This window comes from Lynx rufus, unplaced genomic scaffold (assembly GCF_022079265.1).
Source record: "Lynx rufus isolate CCGP_SWC_20201006 ecotype Redwood Valley unplaced genomic scaffold, mLynRuf1.p SCAF_2, whole genome shotgun sequence".
NCBI classification, from domain to species: Eukaryota; Metazoa; Chordata; class Mammalia; order Carnivora; family Felidae; genus Lynx; species Lynx rufus.
In genome coordinates, this window is record NW_025814834.1 from 103,127,629 (window position 1) to 103,146,648 (window position 19,020).

Sequence of the window (19,020 nt, forward strand, 5' to 3'; positions counted from 1 at the left end):
GCCTCAGAGGAAACCAGTCCTGCCGGCACCTTGACCTTGGGTTTCCAGCCTCCAGAACTGCCAGTAAGTTTCTCTTCTTTAAGCCACCCAGTGTGTGGTTATGTTATGGTAGACCTAGCAAACTAGTACAGCATCTCCCTTCAACTTCTTAAAGGTTTCAGAGTATTTCTGGATCACATATCTTGAAAATCTGATGAAGGCCATTCTCCCTTGAACAATACACAGACCTATATTGATGTCCCTGAAGCTGGGTCCCCGAAACCCATCAGGAGAGTCCCTGGCGTTGCCCCAAGCACAAATCTCTGCTTCCTGGGATCCTGAGAGATTTCTTATCTTCCCACCACTGGGGCAGCCTTCTCAGGCTGCACAAAGGACCCATCCCACCCCCCACCCCGCCCCCATTCCTATTTACATTTGTAACCTCCCAGGAACTAGGTCCAGTTGGGTAAACAATAGGTGCTCAGGAAATAAGCGCTGACTGAGCAAGCCTTGTCTTTGCCTTCCACTTACTTATAATGGTTTGCTTCATTTCCTCTTGTCTCTTGGGTTCTCAGTTTTCTCATCAGGATTCTTAGGATGTTTATAAAAAGGATGAAATTAATCTGTAAAACACAAGACAGAGGTGGGGCTGAAGGTGATCGCCACCCCTCCAGGCCCCTGACCCCTGGACCTGAGGGCAGACAAGGCACTGCAGGCCACACCCGAGACTGCACCACTGTGCCTCCCCTCACCTGCCCCACAGTCCTGGTGGAGCAAACCTATGGGAGGGGATGACTGACCCGGCACCCGCTCCTACCCCCTGGCTGCTGGAGCTCTGAGGTCTGCTCAGTTGCCATCAGGGATTATTCACACTGGGGGGTGCATTGAAACCCCTGGGGACCTTGTTAAAATGCAGGTTTCAGGTGACCTGGAAGTCTGTATTTCCATCAAGCTCCAGATGATGTCAAAGCTGGTCCTAGACTACACTTTGAGTAGCAGGGCTTTCTTCCAGCAGAGGTTTTGTTGTTGTCATTTTAATGTTTATTTATTTTGAGAGAGAGAGAGAGAAAGCTCAAACAGGGGAGGGGCAGAGAGACGGGGCGAGAGAGAATCCCAAGCAGGTTCTGCACTGCCAGTGCAGAGCCCGATGTGGGGCTCGAACTTACGAGCCCTGAGATCATGACCTCAGCCAAAACCAACAGGCAGATGCTTAACAACTGAGCCACCCAGGTGCCCCACCAGCAGAGGTTCTTAAGGTTTAGGGTATTGACTGGGGGGTGGGGGTGGGGTCCCAAGGCTATAGGTCAGTAAATCTGGGGTGGGGCCCAAGAATTTGCACTTTTAACAAGCTTCCAGGTGATGGTGAAGCTGCCGGCCTGGGGACCATACTTTGAGAACCACTGCCTCAGAGCCTTATAGCCTCACTTTGCAGTTCAATCACCAACTCCAGGAAGCCACCCTTGATCACCTCTTTTCCTGATATATTGCAGTGAGGGATCATGTCGCTGTGTAAGCACCTGAAATGTTTGAAAGAGGACAAACGCATGCGTCTGTCAAACTTGTGCGTGTCCACATATCCGCCAGTCCCAATCCCAACTTCCTAAAGGACAGGAATGTAGTCTGTTAATTTCTTTTGGTGTTGCCTTCCCGGGGCCCAGTGCCAGAATGTTATAAAGATGCCCACACGGTGGTACCTCTCCTCCTCTCTCACCCACCTACGGGCTCCAGCACCATTTACAGAAGCAGGGATCAGTGGGCTCGGCCAGCCGGGCACCCTCATTGTTCACACAAACAGCCTGGGGCCTGGGAATGCTGGCCACAAGACAAGGATTAGAGGCCTGTCAGGACTCCTAGCCCAGCTGCTTCTTCAGGAATATGCTTCTCAGCTTGTTTGTTTATGCCTCTCGCTCAGAGCTGGCTATGCATGGTGTATATGAATAAAAGCTTTTTTTTTCCATTTATTTTTTGTCTTAGAGTTGGATTCAATTTAATAGGGAGCACTGGAAGGCAAAAAAAAAAAAAAAAAAAAAAAAAAATCTCTAAGATCCCAAGAATGAGTCCCAAATAGTGAAATTCCAGGCCCTGTGACCAACTGGTTGGGAGGTTTTTATTTTGTTTCGTTTTGTTTTTTTAAGTTCTTACTTAAGTAGTCTTTGCACCCAATGTGGGGCTCAAACTCATGACCCTGAGATCAAGAGTCATAGCTCTTCCTTTTTTCTTCTTTTTTTTAAGATAAAACCTTTTATATTTTTCTTTATTTATTTTTTATGTTGATTTATTTTTGAAAGAGAGAGAGACAGAGACTGAGCATGAGTGGGGAGGGCCAGAGACAGAGAGGGAGACACAGAATCCAAAGCAGGCTCCAGGCTCTGAGCTGTCAGCACAGGGCCCGACATGGAGCTCGAACCCACAAGCTGTGAGATCACGACCTGAGCCGAAGTCAGACACCTAACTGACTGAGCCACTCAGGTGCCCCACTCACATGCTCTTCCAATCGAGCCATCCAGGTGCCCTTGTTGGGAGATATGTTGCATCAGGAGTATCCACCAAACATTCAGTCACTAGATAGACCCAGTCCCATGAAATCTGCCAGGACGCTGGGGCCCACTGTCCCTCCTCTGTGGCTCTCCTGGGCTGGGCTGTCAGATTCCCAGAATTATAGCAAGGAAACTGGCCTAACTGAATGAGGAAATGCCCTCCTGTGGGAATATCGTGCAGTCATAGCACATTGGTTCATTAGATAATTTCAAAGGACATGGGACACCTCACATCTCTTGCTAAGTGAAAAACCAAACTAGAATACAAAACTATATTAAGCATTTTGAGAAAAGTATGTTTTTCCTCAAAGAAAAAGGAAAGAAAAGCACATGTGTATTCATTGTGTGTATCTAGGTGCTAAAAGTATGTGTGATTTTATTCCCTTTTGAAAACCAGACTTTGTATCTTCCAACTTTTCTTTTTACATGAAGTCTATTATTTAGAAAAAGGGGGCGGGCACACCTATGTGGCTCAGTCAGTTAGGCATCGACTCGTGATTTTGGCTCAGGTCATGATCTCCCAGTCGTGGGATCAAGCCCCGAGTAGGGCTCTGTGCTGACAGCATGGAGCCTGCTTGAGATTCTTTCTCTCCCCCTTTCTCTCTCTGCCCCTTCCCCACTCACGCATGTGCACTCACTTTCTGTCTCAAAATAAATAAACAAACTTTTAAAAAATGCTCAAAAGGGGCACCTGCTGGGCTCAGTCAGTTGCACCTACAAGTTTCGCTCAAGTCAGGATCTCATGGTTTGCGAGTTCGAGCCCCGCATCGGGCTCACTGCTGTCAGCCTGTCGGCACAGAGCCCTCTTCGGATCCCCTGTTCCCCTCTCTCTGCCCCTCCCCCCACCTCCAAAAAAAATTTTTTTAATGTTAAAAAAGAAAAAAGGAGGGAGGTCATGGGATGGCGGGATGGCTCCCTCCCCCCAACTGCCCCTAGAAGGTCACCAGCCAGCCAGTGGAAGAGGAGGGGCTGCTGCCCTGTGCGGCACCCCTGCCCCACCCCAGAGAACCCATGAAGGGCACTTCCTGTCAACTGGTCCTGTAGCCATGGGGTCTCCCTGAACCCTGCACCCGGCTGAGGGGCTGATTCCATCCAGGAGACAACCCGAGGGTGTCCCCCGTCCTCTGTCCCCCTATTTCATATCCACACCCACAGGCTCAGCTCCAGGGCTCCCAACCCTGACTGCAGAGTAGAAGCACCTGAGAACGTAAACCAGAGATTGGTGTCCGGGCCCCTCCCCAGAACAAGAGCAGAATCTCTGGTCCTCAGTATTTTTTTTTTTTTTTTAATGTTTATTGGTTTACTTTGAGAAAGAGACGGGGAGAGGGACAGAGACAGAGTGGGAGAGACAATCCCAAGCAGGCTTCGCCTGTCAGCGCAGAGCCTGATGCAGGGCTCCAACTCACAAACCGTGATATCATGAGCTGAGCTGAAATCAAGTCGGCCGCTCATTGACTGAGGAACCCGGGCGCTCTGGCCATCAGTATTGTTAAACAGCTCCCAGGTGATTCTGAAGGGCATCCTAGTTGAGACCCTCTGGGTTCCCTGTCCCTAAGTCACTCTTGTATCTCCTCCCCGCCCCTCCCAACAGCACCCTGAGGGCCCAAGACCATGCCTCACTCAGCTTTCCTCAGCTCCCTGCCTATGATCCCAGCTCAATGATTCTTCCCAGTAACAAGGGGATGCCTAGAAAACAGATCAGGACAGGACCCAAAGGATCTGAAGGTGAGGGGGTTTCATCACAGAGGCAGCCAGGTTAGGGCAAGGAGCTCAGCTAATCACATTTCAGTGGCTACTCACAGACCAAAGGGAGTTATGTAACCTCCTAACTGCCCCTCCCACTTCCATCCGCCCTTCTTCAGGGGGCGGAGCTTCTAAACCCTCCTGCGGGCCCGCCAACCTCTGGAAGTTCTGTGGTTGATCCCTCCCGGCACCAGGAGGGAGCCCTGTCTCTTGGCCTTTTGTCCAGGCCAGTCACTGTTTCCCTCTCTCCCACTGGAGCCCAGCTCAGGAAGATGGCCACTCACCAGGATGGAGAGGATCACAGGCCCTCGAATGACCCACCAGATGGACGCGTTGGCGTTGATGTCCCAGCACCTGTGGACAGCCAGGCTCCGTTAGGCATGGAGAGCTGAGCTGACCTGGAAAGGCTAGTCCTCTGAGGAGCCCTTCGTATGAATGGCCCATGCTGGTGACCCTGAGCACTGCGGCTGTGTGCCCAGTGCTATCAGAACCGACTCTCCCCTCTGGCTCAGAGCACATCTGAGGCTGACGATGCCTCCAGAGAACTCGCCTGTGGCCCCCAGTTTGAAAAACAGGCCTCTCCTAGATAGCTCCCAACAAGTGTCCATCCTGTTCGAAGAGCTGGATGATATAAAATACTCTCCCGTTACCTCTCCTTCAAGCAGCTTACCCAACATCTTCCAGAAAGTGCCTGCTGATGGCCCACGAAGCAACAAAAACAGCTGGGGAACCTGAAGAATAAAAGCAAAGGGAGGGACGGGAGAGAGGGGACTCAGTTTTCAACACCCGCACAGGGACAGGTCAGTTACCCCAGCCCAGTAGTGAACAGGTGCATGGAACCCCCTAGGAAATCCTGTGCAAATGGGTAGCCTCCTGCTTCAAGGGTGGCAGGGACGCCCTGGGAACTGAGGACGCCCTGGGCATCAGATGGATCCTGAAGGCCACGAGGGGCTCCGGGGCTCCTGGGAGCCCGGGCCAGACTCAGGAGGGCCTCTGCCGGGAAGAGAAGGCTGAAGTGATGGTCTACACCTGTGCTGTTAGTGGCCACTCGCCACATGTCGCGAGTGAGTACTTGATACGTGGCTGGTCTCGGGGGAGATGTGCTGTAAGTGCAAGACACGGGATTTTGAAGATTTGTAGGAATAAAAGAATGTGAAGTGTGTTAATTTTTACGTTAATTGTATGTTGAAATGATAGTATTTTTACACTGGGCTAAATGAAATATACTATTAAGATTAATTTCACCTGTTTCTTTTTAATGGGTTTACTGTGGCTACTGGAAATTTGCATTTATTTATTTATTTATTTATTTATTTATTTTCAATGTTTATTTATTTTCTGGGACAGAGAGAGACAGAGCATGAACGGGGGAGGGGCAGAGAGAGAGGGAGACACAGAATCAGAAACAGGCTCCAGGCTCTGAGCCATCAGCCCAGAGCCTGAAGCGGGGCTCGAACTCACGGACCGCGAGATCGTGACCTGGCTGAAGTCGGACGCTTAACCGACTGCGCCACCCAGGCGCCCCTGCATTTATTTTTTTAAGTTTATTTTGAGAGAGAGAGAGTGGAGGAGGGTCAGAGAGAGAGGGATAGAGAAAGAATCCCAAGCAGGGAAGCCCGACGCAGGGCTTGAACTCCCAACCCGCAAGATCATGACCTGAGCCAAGACAGACACTTAACCAACAGAGCCACCCAGGTACCCCTAGAAAATTTTCGGTTATATATGTGGCCCATTCTATTTCTTTTTAAGTTCATTTATTTTGAGGGAGAATGAGGCAGAGGGGCAGAGAGAGAATCCCAAGCGGGCTCTGTGACTCAAGGCTCAATCCCACAATCTGTGAGATCGTGACCTGAGCTGAGATCAGAAGTCGGATGATTAACCAACTGAGCCACCCAGGCGCCCTGGCTCGTTCTATTTCTAATGGGCATGCTTGTCTGCACTTGAATGGCAAGAGCCACGTCCCCAGGCTGCGTGGCTTCCAGACCTCCAGCAGCCAGGTTTATACCCTAGCTCCAGCCCTCCACACACACCTCTACCCCAGGGAGGAGATCAAAGGAGTTTTCTCTGGAGGAATCAAACAGCCTCAGACAAAGGGCCTACAGATGGTGATGCTGGGGACCCCCCAACACAGCGGCCACTTCCAGGCCAGTCTCCCTGAGAGACATACCACGTACGTACCCCCCCCACCCCCACCCCCACCCCACACACAGGGCCTTCAGTCAGCTCTGAAGTGACTCATTCTTTTTTTTTTTTTAGTGTTTTTTTTTAAATGTTTATTTTTATTTTTGAGAGAGACAGAAGGAGAGCAGGGGAGGGCACAGAGAGAGGGAGACACAGAATCTGAAGCAGGCTCCAGGCTCTGAGCTGTCAGCACAGAGTCCAACATGGGGCTGGAACCCACGAACTGCAAGATCATGACCTGAGCCAAAGCTGGATGCTTCACTGACTGAACCACCCAGGCATCCCATTCTTTTTTTTTTTTAAGTTTGTTTGTTTATTTGTTTATTTATTTATCTATCTATCTGTTTATTTATTTAGAGAGAATGCAAGCAGGGGAGGGGCAGAGAGAGAGAGGGACACAGAGAATCCCAAGCAGGTTCTGCACTGTCAGCACAGAGCCCCGCTGGGGGCTCAAACTCATGAACGGTAAGATCACGACCTGAGATCACGACCTGAGATGCTTACCCAACTAAACCACTCAGGTGTCCCTGAAGTGACTCATTCTTAAACACGAACAGTCAAGGTCACCAACATCTGAGGAAAGCTGATTACATCAAAGGCAAGGAACAAAACTATCAGAGAGAAGGAACTCAGAGGAAACAGACCATGCAGGCTGCTGGAGGAACTTGAACAAACAACTCTAGGGAATATCATCAGAGAGATAAGAGGAAAGATCACCTCTGCAGGACCCAAACAGGATGCTGAAAACTGGGAGCATTCCAAGAACAAGGAAGAGGGCTTAGAAATTGAATACATGATAACCGAGATTTAAAAAACCCACAGATGGGTTGGAAGATAAAGACCAAGAATCGCCCAGAAAGCAGAACACAAAAGGAATGTAATGAAAAGCAGGAGGAAAGAAATGAGAAACTCAGGGGTCCATTTCAGGATGTGTGCCATCTGATTAAAAGTTTCAGAAAGAGAGGATAAAAACCAAAGGGAAAGAAATCAAATAGGTGATGTTAAGAACATTGTCCAGGAAATGAAGGATGGGAGTTTCCAGATGAAAGGACCACCGGATGTCAGCAAAAAGGATGAAAGCAGTTCTCGTGGGGACACATCCCGATGGCGTTTCAAAACACGGGGGACAGAGAGGCTTCTGTAGCTTACAAAGAGTAAAAATGCTCAGGAAACAGAATAATACGGCACATTCTATACCCAGCTGCCCAAATAGAAGGCCTCCAAAATTCTGGGGGGAAATGATTTTTCAACCTAATTTCTATGTCTGGGAAAACCACAAATTAGGTGTGAACGTTGAAAAAGATATTTTCAGATATGCAATGCAAAAACGTACTTTCCACACACTCTTTGTTAGGTACCGGAACATGTGCCCCAACACAACTAGGGAGCAAACCAAGGGGAAGAGACAAGAAATAAAGGAATAGGATTTGCTGAGGAAAATGAAGGAAATTCTCCGCATGAGAGTGAGGGGACTAAGCAAGTCTAAAGAACCACCAGCCCAAATAGAGCAGGAGGGCAGAGGCTCTAAAAAGAACACCGGTGGGTCTATTGGGTTGAATAGCATCCTCCCCAAATTCATAACTACCCAGAACTTTGTAGGGTGACCTCATTTGGAAATAAGGTCTTCGTAGGTGTAATCAGTTAAGAAGAGGCCATACATGGGGCGCCTGGGTGGCTCAGTAGGTTAAGCGTCCGACTGCGGCTCAGGTCATGATCTTGTGGTCTGTGAGTTCGAGCCCCGGGTTGGGCTCTGTGCTGACAGCTCAGCGACTGGAGCCCACTTCGGATTCTGTGTCCCCTGTCTGCTCTTCCCCTGTTCATGCTCTGTCTCACTCTGTCTCTCATAAATAAATAAATGTTTAAAAAAAATTTTTTTAAAAAGAAGAGGCCATATGTATAAGGATGCCAGTTGTACTGGGCCCCTAATATAATATGACTGGCATCCTTACAAGGAGGTCATGAGAGACACAGAGGGAAAGGACACATCGAGGGAAGAAGGCCACGTAAAGATGGAGGCAGAAATTGCAATGATGCAGCCACCAGCCAAAAAACCACCAAGGACTACCAGCAACAACCGGAAGCCAGAAGAGAGGCACGAAGCATTTCAGAAGCAATCAGCCCTGCCAGAACCTTGATTTTGAACTTCCGGCCCCCAGAACTGCGAGAGAATAAATGTCTATTGTTTCAAGCCACCAAGTTTGTGGTAATTCGTTAGGCAACCCCTAGGAAACGAATCCAGCAGGAAGAAACCAACCAAATATGAACTAATAGATTTCCTGTTGGCATTGGTTGATTTGAAGAATAGCATTAGAGGGTTTTCAGGTTCTGGTGGAGAATTTAGGGGAATTAATGACAGCAACCCAAAACAAATAAATCAATTAGAAGTGACTCCATGAAGGGGCACCTGGGTGGCTCAGTCGGTTAAAACGTCTGACTCTTGGTTTTGGCTTCGGTAATAATCTCGTGTTTAGTGAGTTCGAGTCCCATGTGGGGCCTGCACTGGCAATGCAGAGTCTGCTGGGGATTCTCTCCCTCTCTCTCTTTGTCCCTCCCCTGCTCATGCTCTCTCTCTCTCTCTCTCTCTCTCTCTCTCTGTCAAAAATAAATAAATAAACTTAAAAAAAAAAGGGACTCCATGAAAAACAAAAGGTTAAACATTGGAAGTAAAATCATTGTACATCACTTGGCTCAAGAGTAAACAACACTTACACAGACATAATGATATATACATTGATTCGAACTTAACCAAAAACTAAAAAACTAATGGTAGGATGGAGAACTTTATATCCTTATCTTCCATCATAAGGAGGCAACCGGTAACGCCTCAGATGGACAAATCAGGAAACAGCAGAATCTTGTTCAGAAACATGAGAGTGAACATTAGAAGGACCAGCTAAGGAATCTTGAGGGTGTTACCTCTGCGGAGCAGAAGTGGGGGCAGAAGACTGCTTTTTTTTTTCCACACTATTTAATTCCTTAAACCAAGTATGTGCATGACTTTAATAAAAATAACACTAAAAAAAAATTCCCTGCCTTCGGGTGCCTGGGTGGCTCAGTCTGTTGAGTCCCTGACTTCAGCTGAGACCATGATCTTGCCAATTGTGGGTGCGAGCCCCACGTCAGGCTCTGTGTTGTCAGCGTGGAATCTGCTTCAGATCCTCTGTCTCCCTCTCTCTCTGTCCCTTCCCCATTTGCACTCTCTCTCTCTCTCTCTCAAAAATAAATAAACTTAAAAAAAAATTCCTGCCTCAATTTTGAATGCTTTGGGCAAAAACATGGGTTCTGAAAGCCTTTCTGTTCACTGCCTTCCATCTTTAACAGAGTTGGTGGAAAGCGGGAGAACCGATAATGCCTTGATTTAGGGTTCGTAGTGTGGTCCCCAGACTAGCAGTATCAGAGTCATTCGGGGACTCGTTAGAAATCCAGAGTCTCTGGCTACACGCAAGGCCAACTGGCTCAGAGGCACAGAACGTGGGGTCCAGCCAGCTGGGTTTGACACACCCTCCATGTGACTCTTGATATTGGCTCCACTTGGAGAACCACCAGCTCAGTGAGTAGGAGCTTCATTCGTCCCCATAAAAGCCAGAGGTATGGCCCTTTTCCAGGCACAGACTGACACCCCAGCCACCTTGCGAAAAGTAAAAGTGTCGGCTAAGTCAAAAACTTCAATAGCGTTCACTCCCTCTGATTCAGTGATCCTAATTCTAGGATTCCATATCATACATGGAAATAAGCTTTGCCCATAAAAGTATTCATCACGGTGTTACCTATGATGGTGGAAATCAGAAACAACCTAAATGCCCACATGATAGGTATTGGGTTAAATACACCCATAGACTAGTTAAAAATGTTTATCGGCAGAGGCGGAAGGATACAGAGCATGCTTACATGTTAGTGGAAAGAAGCAGGATTCAAAATTCTCCATACGGCATGAGCACAACAATGTGTGTGTGTGGGGGGGGGGGGGAACGGAGGAGGAAACATAGTCTGGAAGGAAACCCTTCCAAAGTGTTCAATAGATGGGACCGACGTTAAGTTTTTTTCTACTTAATTTTTTTTTCTTTGCAAAGTCTTACAGTGAGCGCGTGTGTACTCATTTAAGCAACCTATCTCTGGGGAGACAAGTTGGCGGACAAATTGAGAAGGGGCCACTGCTTTCGCAAGAGAAAGGCTTCTCCCAGTTGGAGAACTTTAGACCTTCGTGAGCCCCTTCAGGGTCTCCTTAGGGCTGTGCAGGCAGAGAGGCGGGGAGGGGAGGAACCCCTGATTTATGTGCTGTTCCACCCCCAGGGTCTGGCATATCGTAGATGCTCAGTAAATATTTGAGGAAGAAAGGGGGGCTTTCTAAAAACTTGTGATGGAGATGTGACAATGCAATTTTATCTCCCCACCAGACTGTGACTCCTTTGAATGATGGAACTTTCGTCTACGGCTATACCACACTGAACACACCTGATCTTATCTGAATGATGAGACTTTTTTGGTTTGGGTTTTGTAATCTCTAGAAGCCCCTCTGAACACAAAGAAGTGGTCAAAGAAAGCTGAATAAATTATGATCCTGATATTATAGCTAATGAAACTGCCCGTGTTCATATGGCAAGGTCATGGCAGATCTGGGTGTCAAGGTCAGTGAACTAGGTTTTGAACTGGGTGCTTTTTGGGGGGCAGTCAACTGCATAAAGCAAGTCCCTGGTCCCCCAGCACTCTGGGACGACTGGCCTATGCAGAAATCCAAAGGTCTGCAGAGTCCTCCCTACAGCTCCCGCTGGCCAAAGGTCATGTGCTAATTAGGCTGCCAAAGTCTACAGGAGGGCGCAGCAGTTCTAGCTCAGATGACTTCCCTGATGTGAGGAGATAGAGCCTCTGCCTGTAAGGATTTAGACAAGCAGAAAAGACAGCATTCCTGGCAGGGGCACTTCTTAATTAAAGGCACCAAGAAGAAAACAAATGAAATTAATGGCTGGTACACATGACTATCCTTGTAAGCATGTGAGGCACTCAGAAGAATCTGGCGATCTTTCCAGAACCCAGTGGGTAACTTACATATGTTTATCAAATGAACAGTTGATGGATGGTTGAGTGGATGGATGGATGGATGGATGGGTACATGGATGGATGGATGGATGGATGAATGGATGGATGGATGGATGGATGTATGGACAGACAGACAGATGGATGGACAGATGGATAGATGTCCATCAATGGCAGAATAGGAGTTAAGGGGCTCTGGAAACAGACAGGCTTTGGTTTGAATCCTGGTTTGCCCTTGTCTGCAGTGTGAGCTGAGGATATTACCTCATGTCCTTGAGCCAGGTTTCTTTGAGAAGCTTCTGGAAGTTGTGCCAATAAAATAATGCATGTAAAGTACCGTGCTCATAGTAAGTGCTCAAGAAATGGGAGTTATCATCTGCATTGGTCAGAAAGGGAAGGGGGAAGAGATTCGATGGAGGCTGAGTTGGCTGTCTTACTACTATGTCGTCTCCTTCCTACAAAGGAATCCTGAATTTCCTTTGGGAAGCCATGTGGTTTGAGTAGCTTAAGCCAATCAGTGTATTCCTCAGGTCAGGGAACGTGTATGAGACAAAGCAGTCCAATCAGGGTGAACCTCAGAGTATTTGCTGTGAATGCTGGGACACAGCCTTTTGCTCTCCTTAGATGTAACAAGGAAGCTGTTAGCCCAGAAGTTGCTGGCAGTTACACTGGGAGCACCAGCCTAATGACAAAGCTGATGTTCCAGAAGGCAAAGTGGAAAGACACAAAGAAATGTTGAGCTGCTGGATCCAGCCTCACCTGAAGTTGGTGACCCCTGGACTTTCATTCAGACAGATAAGCCAATTAATTTCTTTTATGTTTAAAGCTGATCTAAGCCAGATTTTCTATAATCAAAAGTACCCTGATATAGAAAGGAAGCAAGAATGAAAATATATGAATAAATGTCTAAGGAAGATGAAACAAGGGTGGGGGGTATCACATTGTAAGAGACTTTGGATGGCAGAAATTGGGGCTAAATTTTAGCTGTTAATTCCCACTTGACATACAAACAAACCAAAGCCAGGGGGTTAAACAAGAAGCAACTTGCCGAGGGGCGCCCGAAAGGCTCAGTTGGCTAAACAGCCGACTCTTGGTTTCGGCTCAGGTCATGATCTCATGGTTCATGGGTTCAAGTCCCGCATAAGGCTCTGTGCTGACAGTGCGAGCCTGCTTGGGATTCTCTCTCTCCCTCTCTCTCTGCCCCTCCCCTGCTCTCTCTCTCTCTCTCTCTCTCTCAAAAATAAACATTAAAAAAAAAAAAAAAAGAAGCAGCAGCAACTTGCCTAAGATGACACAAGTTAGCTAACTTAACTAAGTGTGGGGCTGGAACTCAAAACCAAATCCTCTGACTCAGTGCCATTTCCCACATACACACAGCCATTATACCTACGGAGAAACATACCCCATCCGAGGGCAACAAATCCCTGGAGGCACTTCTTTTCTGAGAAGAAGGAGATGACGAGGAGCGTGTGAAGGTAGAGGCCTTCCACCAGCAGCCAGGCATAGTTGGCCATGATGCAGTACTGGAAGAAAGCCATGACCAGCTTACAGCCCACCTGGACAGAGAGAGGCAGGTGAGCCCCAGGCTGGGTAACCATGGGCTTCCCTCTGGTGGCCACCCCCAAAGGAAGTGACACGGTATGCTGCAGACCGAGTCCCTGAGGTTCATGGCCATCCCCTGTGGCCTTCCATTATCGGAAGACCAGGCCCACAGAGTTCTCTAGAGGGTGGAACTCAACATGCCAGCTAGCTCAGTCAAAAAGGTTAATGGGCCATCACAGAAGCAGGAACTACATTCAAATTCTGGAACTGGCTGCCAGTTGTAAACCTGTGTCAGATGTCACCCGACTCCCAAGTTCCTCATTTGCAGATGAGAAAAGAAGCCTGGAGAAGGAAAGGGATTTCTGAGCAAAGGGTTAACAAAATCCTTTCCATGCTGTTTCCCCAGAAACGGTTGAAGGGATGTACCAATTATGTTAGCAGGCAACACTGACGGTGAAAATGGCCCCTGACTGGCACTCTGCATCTGTTCTGGAGACCTCTAAATACCGGATGAGGGCACTCGATTCAGTGACATTACAGGTTTGTCTCTTGCCAGGATCACTGGAAGCTATGCCTGGGGGGATGTGGAGCACGGGACTTGGGCGCCAGCAAGGAAACCATTCCCACACTACAAGTGTCCCTTTCCTTTCACTGCGCTGACCCCTGGGGAGAGGACAGCTCCTGGAATGGCCCGAGGGCTGCTGCATGGACTGCTTCGAGGTCACATCCACAGAGGAGAGGCACCTGGTACTGTCCTGCCGGCCAGCTGTGGTTCCTGCCTTACGGACCCACAGACTCTGCTTCTCAGAGGTTCCCATGCTTGGCTCACGAGTCTAATGTTTAGTAGAACCTTAGAAGGTTCCTTGCTGGGCATTGCTGGACTTCCCTGGTGCTGGTCAGTGAGAGGGTAGGGTCTGAATTTAAGTCTTCTGACTCCCACACTGGTTACTCTTACTTCAGCCTGCCAATCTCCCTAAGGGACAAGGCCCTCCTGCAGGGACGGCTCAGTTCGAGTCAAAATACACACACACACACACACACACACACACACACACACACACACACAACTACAAATGGTACAAACTTAACAGATCTGTTAAGGAATTACAGATGTGAGTGGTGGGAAGTGACAGGCAGGTTGACTGAACCAATCTGAATCTCCAATCCCTTTCTCTCTTGTTTGCCTCTGCTGTGGAGACTATGATGGTAAAAAAAAAAAAAAAAAAAAAAAAAAAAAAAAAAAAAAAAAACCTCAATCTCCCAGCCTCCTTTGCAGTTAGGTGTGGTCACATGACATGGTTCTAGCCAACGAGATGTAGATGGGTGTCTTGGGGTGAGGATTCTTTCCCACCATAAAAAGGCAAAGCTGCCCAAAGACAAAAAAAAAAGTTTCATCTTGACTCTTTTTTTTTTGTGCCTGGAACATGGATGTGAAGCCTGGGGTTGTGGCAGCCGTATTGTAAACATGTGGTGTAAAGCATGGAATCAAACATGGCAGAGCAGAAAGAGGGAAAATGACTGGGCCCGCCATGGCATCATGGAGACACTGTGCCACCTCTAGATTGCCCATCTGTGGACTGCTTATGTGGGAAACAACTCCTGTCTGTTTAAGCCACTGAGGTGCAGTTTTCTGTTATATGCAGCAAAAGAGAGTCTCAACTGATACACAGAGAGATATTGCTAAGAAATAAGGCTCTCTAAGCACTCAGAAGGAGAAAAGTGTTAGACTTAGCAAAACAATTGTTGTACTGCAGACCTGTGTGTGCAGATATATAGGAATACGCTCATACTTTTCTTTCTACCACCAACCTCAACCCTCTTTAAACTTGACCATCTCTCTACAGTTAGGACTCTGCAGATGAAGGGAAAAGACAAGCCTTGCTATACATCTAATTGCCACAGTGGCTAATCCACTCCTGGATGCTGGGAGCTGAAGGGCAGCCCCCAGGGGCTTCCTGACAAACTGCTCTCATACATGACCCAGACCTTGCATGGGGAGACATGGGACTCTCCCCAAACCTCCTGGCCCGGCTCCAGTGCTGGGCCCTCTACGAAGCATTGGGTGCAGCCTCGCAGGGACCTTCGGGAAGGGCAAAGTGGCTACCACCCTCTCCAAAGTCAGGCTGGGGAGAGCGGGCCGGCCTGGCCACACCCCAGGGCACGCAGGCATGTTACCCTGTGGGCGTCACAGTGAGCGACATCGTCCGAAGAGAAGAGGACCGCGTCCTTGATGAAGTTGGACAGGGCACGCAGGATGAAGGACACAAACAGGTGCATGTGGATGTAGTTGCGGGTGCAGTGGAGCCTCCTGGAGGGAGAGAATGCAGGGCCATAGGGGCCGGAACCACAAGGGCTGTACAACCTCGAGCAAGCCTTTTCACCTTCCAGGGACTTTGTTTCCTCCTCTGCTGGAGGGGTCAGCGTCAGTTGCTTGCTCCTCGTCTTCTGGTACGAGAACCACGCTCTCTTATGGGGAACCCACTGCAGCTCTGGGTGGGGGCGACTCCACCCTCCCACCCTGTTGACAGACTCGACCAATCACAGTACTCCACCCCTGGCTCAGGTTGGGCATGTGATCCAAGCCCAGCCTATGAGAACAACCCCCGCCCCCCATTCCCCCCAGGACTTTTCATTGCATCTAATGGAGAAGAGGCTCTCTTTGTCCTGGTGTTACCTAGCTGGTGGAAGGTGCCCCTGCAGAGAGCCTGCCTGAGGATGTGGCCAACGCAGACTGGAAAAAGGGAGGGAGACACATCTAGTTCTGCTGATACCTTTGACCGCCTCGAGCCGGCCATTCCTAAAGCCAGAGACCCCTGAACTTGTCAGTTATGTGTGCCAGGTCACCTTTGCTTTCTTAAACTGTTTTTTTTTTTCAAATTTTTTAATGTCTATTTATTTTTGAGACAGGGAGAGACAGAGCATGAACGGGGGAGGGCACAGAGAGAGGGAGACACAGAATCTGAAGCAGGCTCCAGGCTCTGAGCTGTTAGCACAGAGCCCGACGCGGGGCTCGAACTCATGAACTGCGAGATCGTGACCTGAGCCGAAGTCGGATGCTTAACCAACTGAGCCACCCAGGCGCCCCTTCTTAAACTGTTTTAAGGTGGATTTCTGTTTCTTGTACCCAAGAGTCTGGCTAACATACTTGTATAATGGGGGTGATAATACCTACCTTAGAGCATTGTGTGAAAATCAGAAATAGTACATGTAAAGCAACTGTGCGTTACGTTCTTAGTTATGTATACCGAGTCGATGTTGAATGCATAAAAGAACGAACGAGGTCTCAGAAACATCAATGTTTTGCCACAGGTAACATTTAGATCAAGGGCTAACAAAGTGGCCCACCCAGACCTTCCTTTCTCTTGGCCCGAGCAACTGAAAAAGACCCAAAATCTGTGTCTGCGGAAGGCTGGGGAGACAGAGCTGGCAGTGTGTTCTCACCGGAAAGCACAGAGGATGCTGAGGGCAACCAGGAGCATCACCAGGGAGGAGCTATAGCCCACGGTGTACATGACCTTCAGCTTCAGCAGGTACTCGTGCTGCAGAGAGAGGCATGCATCAGTCCCAGCCTGAGTGCACCTGCTCAGGCTGCTTGAACCTTTCAGCTCTTAATGCTGTGCTGATCCGATTCCACGGACATCAGTTCACAGACTCGGAACACCTCGGCTTCGGTAAAGATCTTGGGGATCATCGGATGCCAACTCAAACTTCTACCCCGTGTATAGGACCCCTTACCCCCACCCCGAATTCAAGCCTTTGCCGGAATACCTCCAAGGATTCAGGGCTCACTGCCTTTTGAGGAAGTCGTCTGGTATACAACAGGGCAGAATATTAGATAGTTTTTTCTCTCATGTGAGACTAAAACCTATTTTAAATTGCAGCTATTTGTCCCAAGTCTGCTTCTGGAGCCACTTAAAATAAACTGAATTTGTCATGTACCTAAGACCTGTCATTATTTTTTTAATTGTTTTTAAAAGGGTTTATTTATCTTTGAGAGACAGAGCGTGAGGTGGAGAGGGACAGAGACAGAGACATAGAGAGAGAGGGAGAGAGGGAGACACAGAATCCAAAGTGGGGCTCCAGGCTCTCAGCGGTCAGCACAGAGCCCCACACTGGGCTCGAACCCATGAACCATGAGATCATGCCCTGAGCCCAAGTCGGAAGCTTAACTGACTGAGCCACCCAGGCGCCCCTCTGTCATTATTTTTTTTAAATAAACGTTTCATTTTAGAATAGTTTTGGACTTATGGAAGAGTTGCAAAGATCTTAGAGAGGTCTGTCATTTCTTAATACAGCTTTTCTACCCTCTCATCTCTCACATGTATTTTCAGCCTTACATTTTTCCTGTGCCTTCTGTATCTTTCCACAGTCCTTTATCCTTCTGCTCAATTAATATGCTCCAGTTTGTCAATGCCCTTCCTAAATAAGATACCCAGAACGGACAGCTGGAAAAATCTAGTGTATTCTCTGACCAGGAAGGAGTAGAGTGGGACCATCACCTCCCCGGACCCATACACTGCACTTACACTAACACAGCCAAGCAGGCATTTACTTAACGTAGCCAACAGCCCCTTCACATTACTGACTCATCTTTGATTCAGAAAGATCTCAATGGAGGGGCGCCTGGGTGGCTCAAGTTGGTTGAGTGTCCAATTCTTGATTTCCGCTCAGTCCATGATCTCATGGTTCATAGGATTGAGTCCCCATGCTGTCAGCACAGAGCCTGCTTGGGATTTTCTCTCTCCCTCTCTGTCGCTCGCTCTCTCTCTCTCTCTCTCTGCCCTTCTCCCGCTCATGTGCACACACACGCTTTCTTACTCCCTCTCTCTCTTTCAAAATAAATAAATAAACTTAAACAAGACAACAACAACAGAAAAGAAAGATCTCAATGGGATGGAAGAATGTGACACATAAAGATCAATTTAAGACCTACATCTTTTAGGTTCAAAAAAATAAATTGTACGACAATCTGAAAAAGAATCAAGAAAAAAATTTAAACCAACAATGCTGTACTGTCTATTGCCAATCAAATTAACAAATACTTAATGGTAATAATATTCTATGTAGGTGAGGGTGTAGTGGGAGCAAAAATTGCTTCAATCTCTCTGGAAAGCAGCATGTATCGAGAACCTTTGACATATGCATTCTTTTTGACCTCCCTTCTACCACTAGGGATTAATTCTAAGAAGTAAGCACAAATGGAAAAGCATATTTATGTATCAAGATGTTTATCACCGAACGATTTGCGATGAAAAAGACTCAAATGTCCAACAATAGAACAATTAACTAAATTATTTCAAATCAAATTATTTTAATGTGACTCCACCATTGAAATGCAGCTTACCAAGGGTTTTAAACGAGGTCAGAATGTGCTAAGAGTGTAATGTTAAGTGAAAAGGCAGAGTACAAATTTTACATGTGCAGTGTGATTCCTGCTATATGTTTAAAAAAAGTGTTAGGTCGCATTACATGAAATTGCCCTTTTTTATAGATCAAATTGCCCTTTTTTATAGATCAAATGATTGAAATGATTTCATGTGATTCAATTTCAAACATGCACGGAAAAAAGATTCTAAAAAGATTGAAAAAAGATGTAAAAAGATGTTAGAGGTTAATAATGGTTAACTTTGGATGATAAGTTTGTGGTTAGAGTGGTTATTTTTATTTGTATTTTTTCTACTCTTTTCATTTTTCTCCAGTGGGTAAGTACTATGGTATAATCAGAAGAAGAGGGTAATTAATTAAAAAAAATAAATAAGTAACAGGCACAAGAATAGTATTGGGGAAATCTTGCCGACAGCTGTTCATATGAAAATGACCTTGAGGTTCAAATGGCCCAAGCTCCGTGGTGTTAAGAAATGTACCCTAGGGAGGGGCGCCTGGGTGGCTCAGTCGGTTAAGCGGCCGACTTCGGCTCAGGTCATGATCTCACGGTCTGTTAGTTCGAGCCCCGCGTCGGGCTCTGTGCTGACAGCTCAGAGCCTGGAGCCTGTTTCAGATTCTGTGT

The 19,020-nt window shown here is 47.6% G+C and overlaps 1 protein-coding gene across 1 annotated transcript in view; it reads right to left on the minus strand.

The window, feature by feature from the left end:
- The window catches only part of SCTR (secretin receptor), a 76,100-nt gene that overhangs the window by 7,444 nt on the left and 49,636 nt on the right, over positions 1–19,020 (minus strand). Inside the window, exons 6-11 of the mRNA XM_047082269.1 lie at positions 16,455–16,552; positions 15,189–15,321; positions 12,874–13,027; positions 4,930–4,990; positions 4,544–4,613; positions 511–602 (exon numbers count right to left, since the gene is read on the minus strand). Coding sequence (XP_046938225.1) covers positions 511–602; positions 4,544–4,613; positions 4,930–4,990; positions 12,874–13,027; positions 15,189–15,321; positions 16,455–16,552 — 608 coding nt within the window. The remainder of the gene's footprint in view (positions 1–510; positions 603–4,543; positions 4,614–4,929; positions 4,991–12,873; positions 13,028–15,188; positions 15,322–16,454; positions 16,553–19,020) is intronic.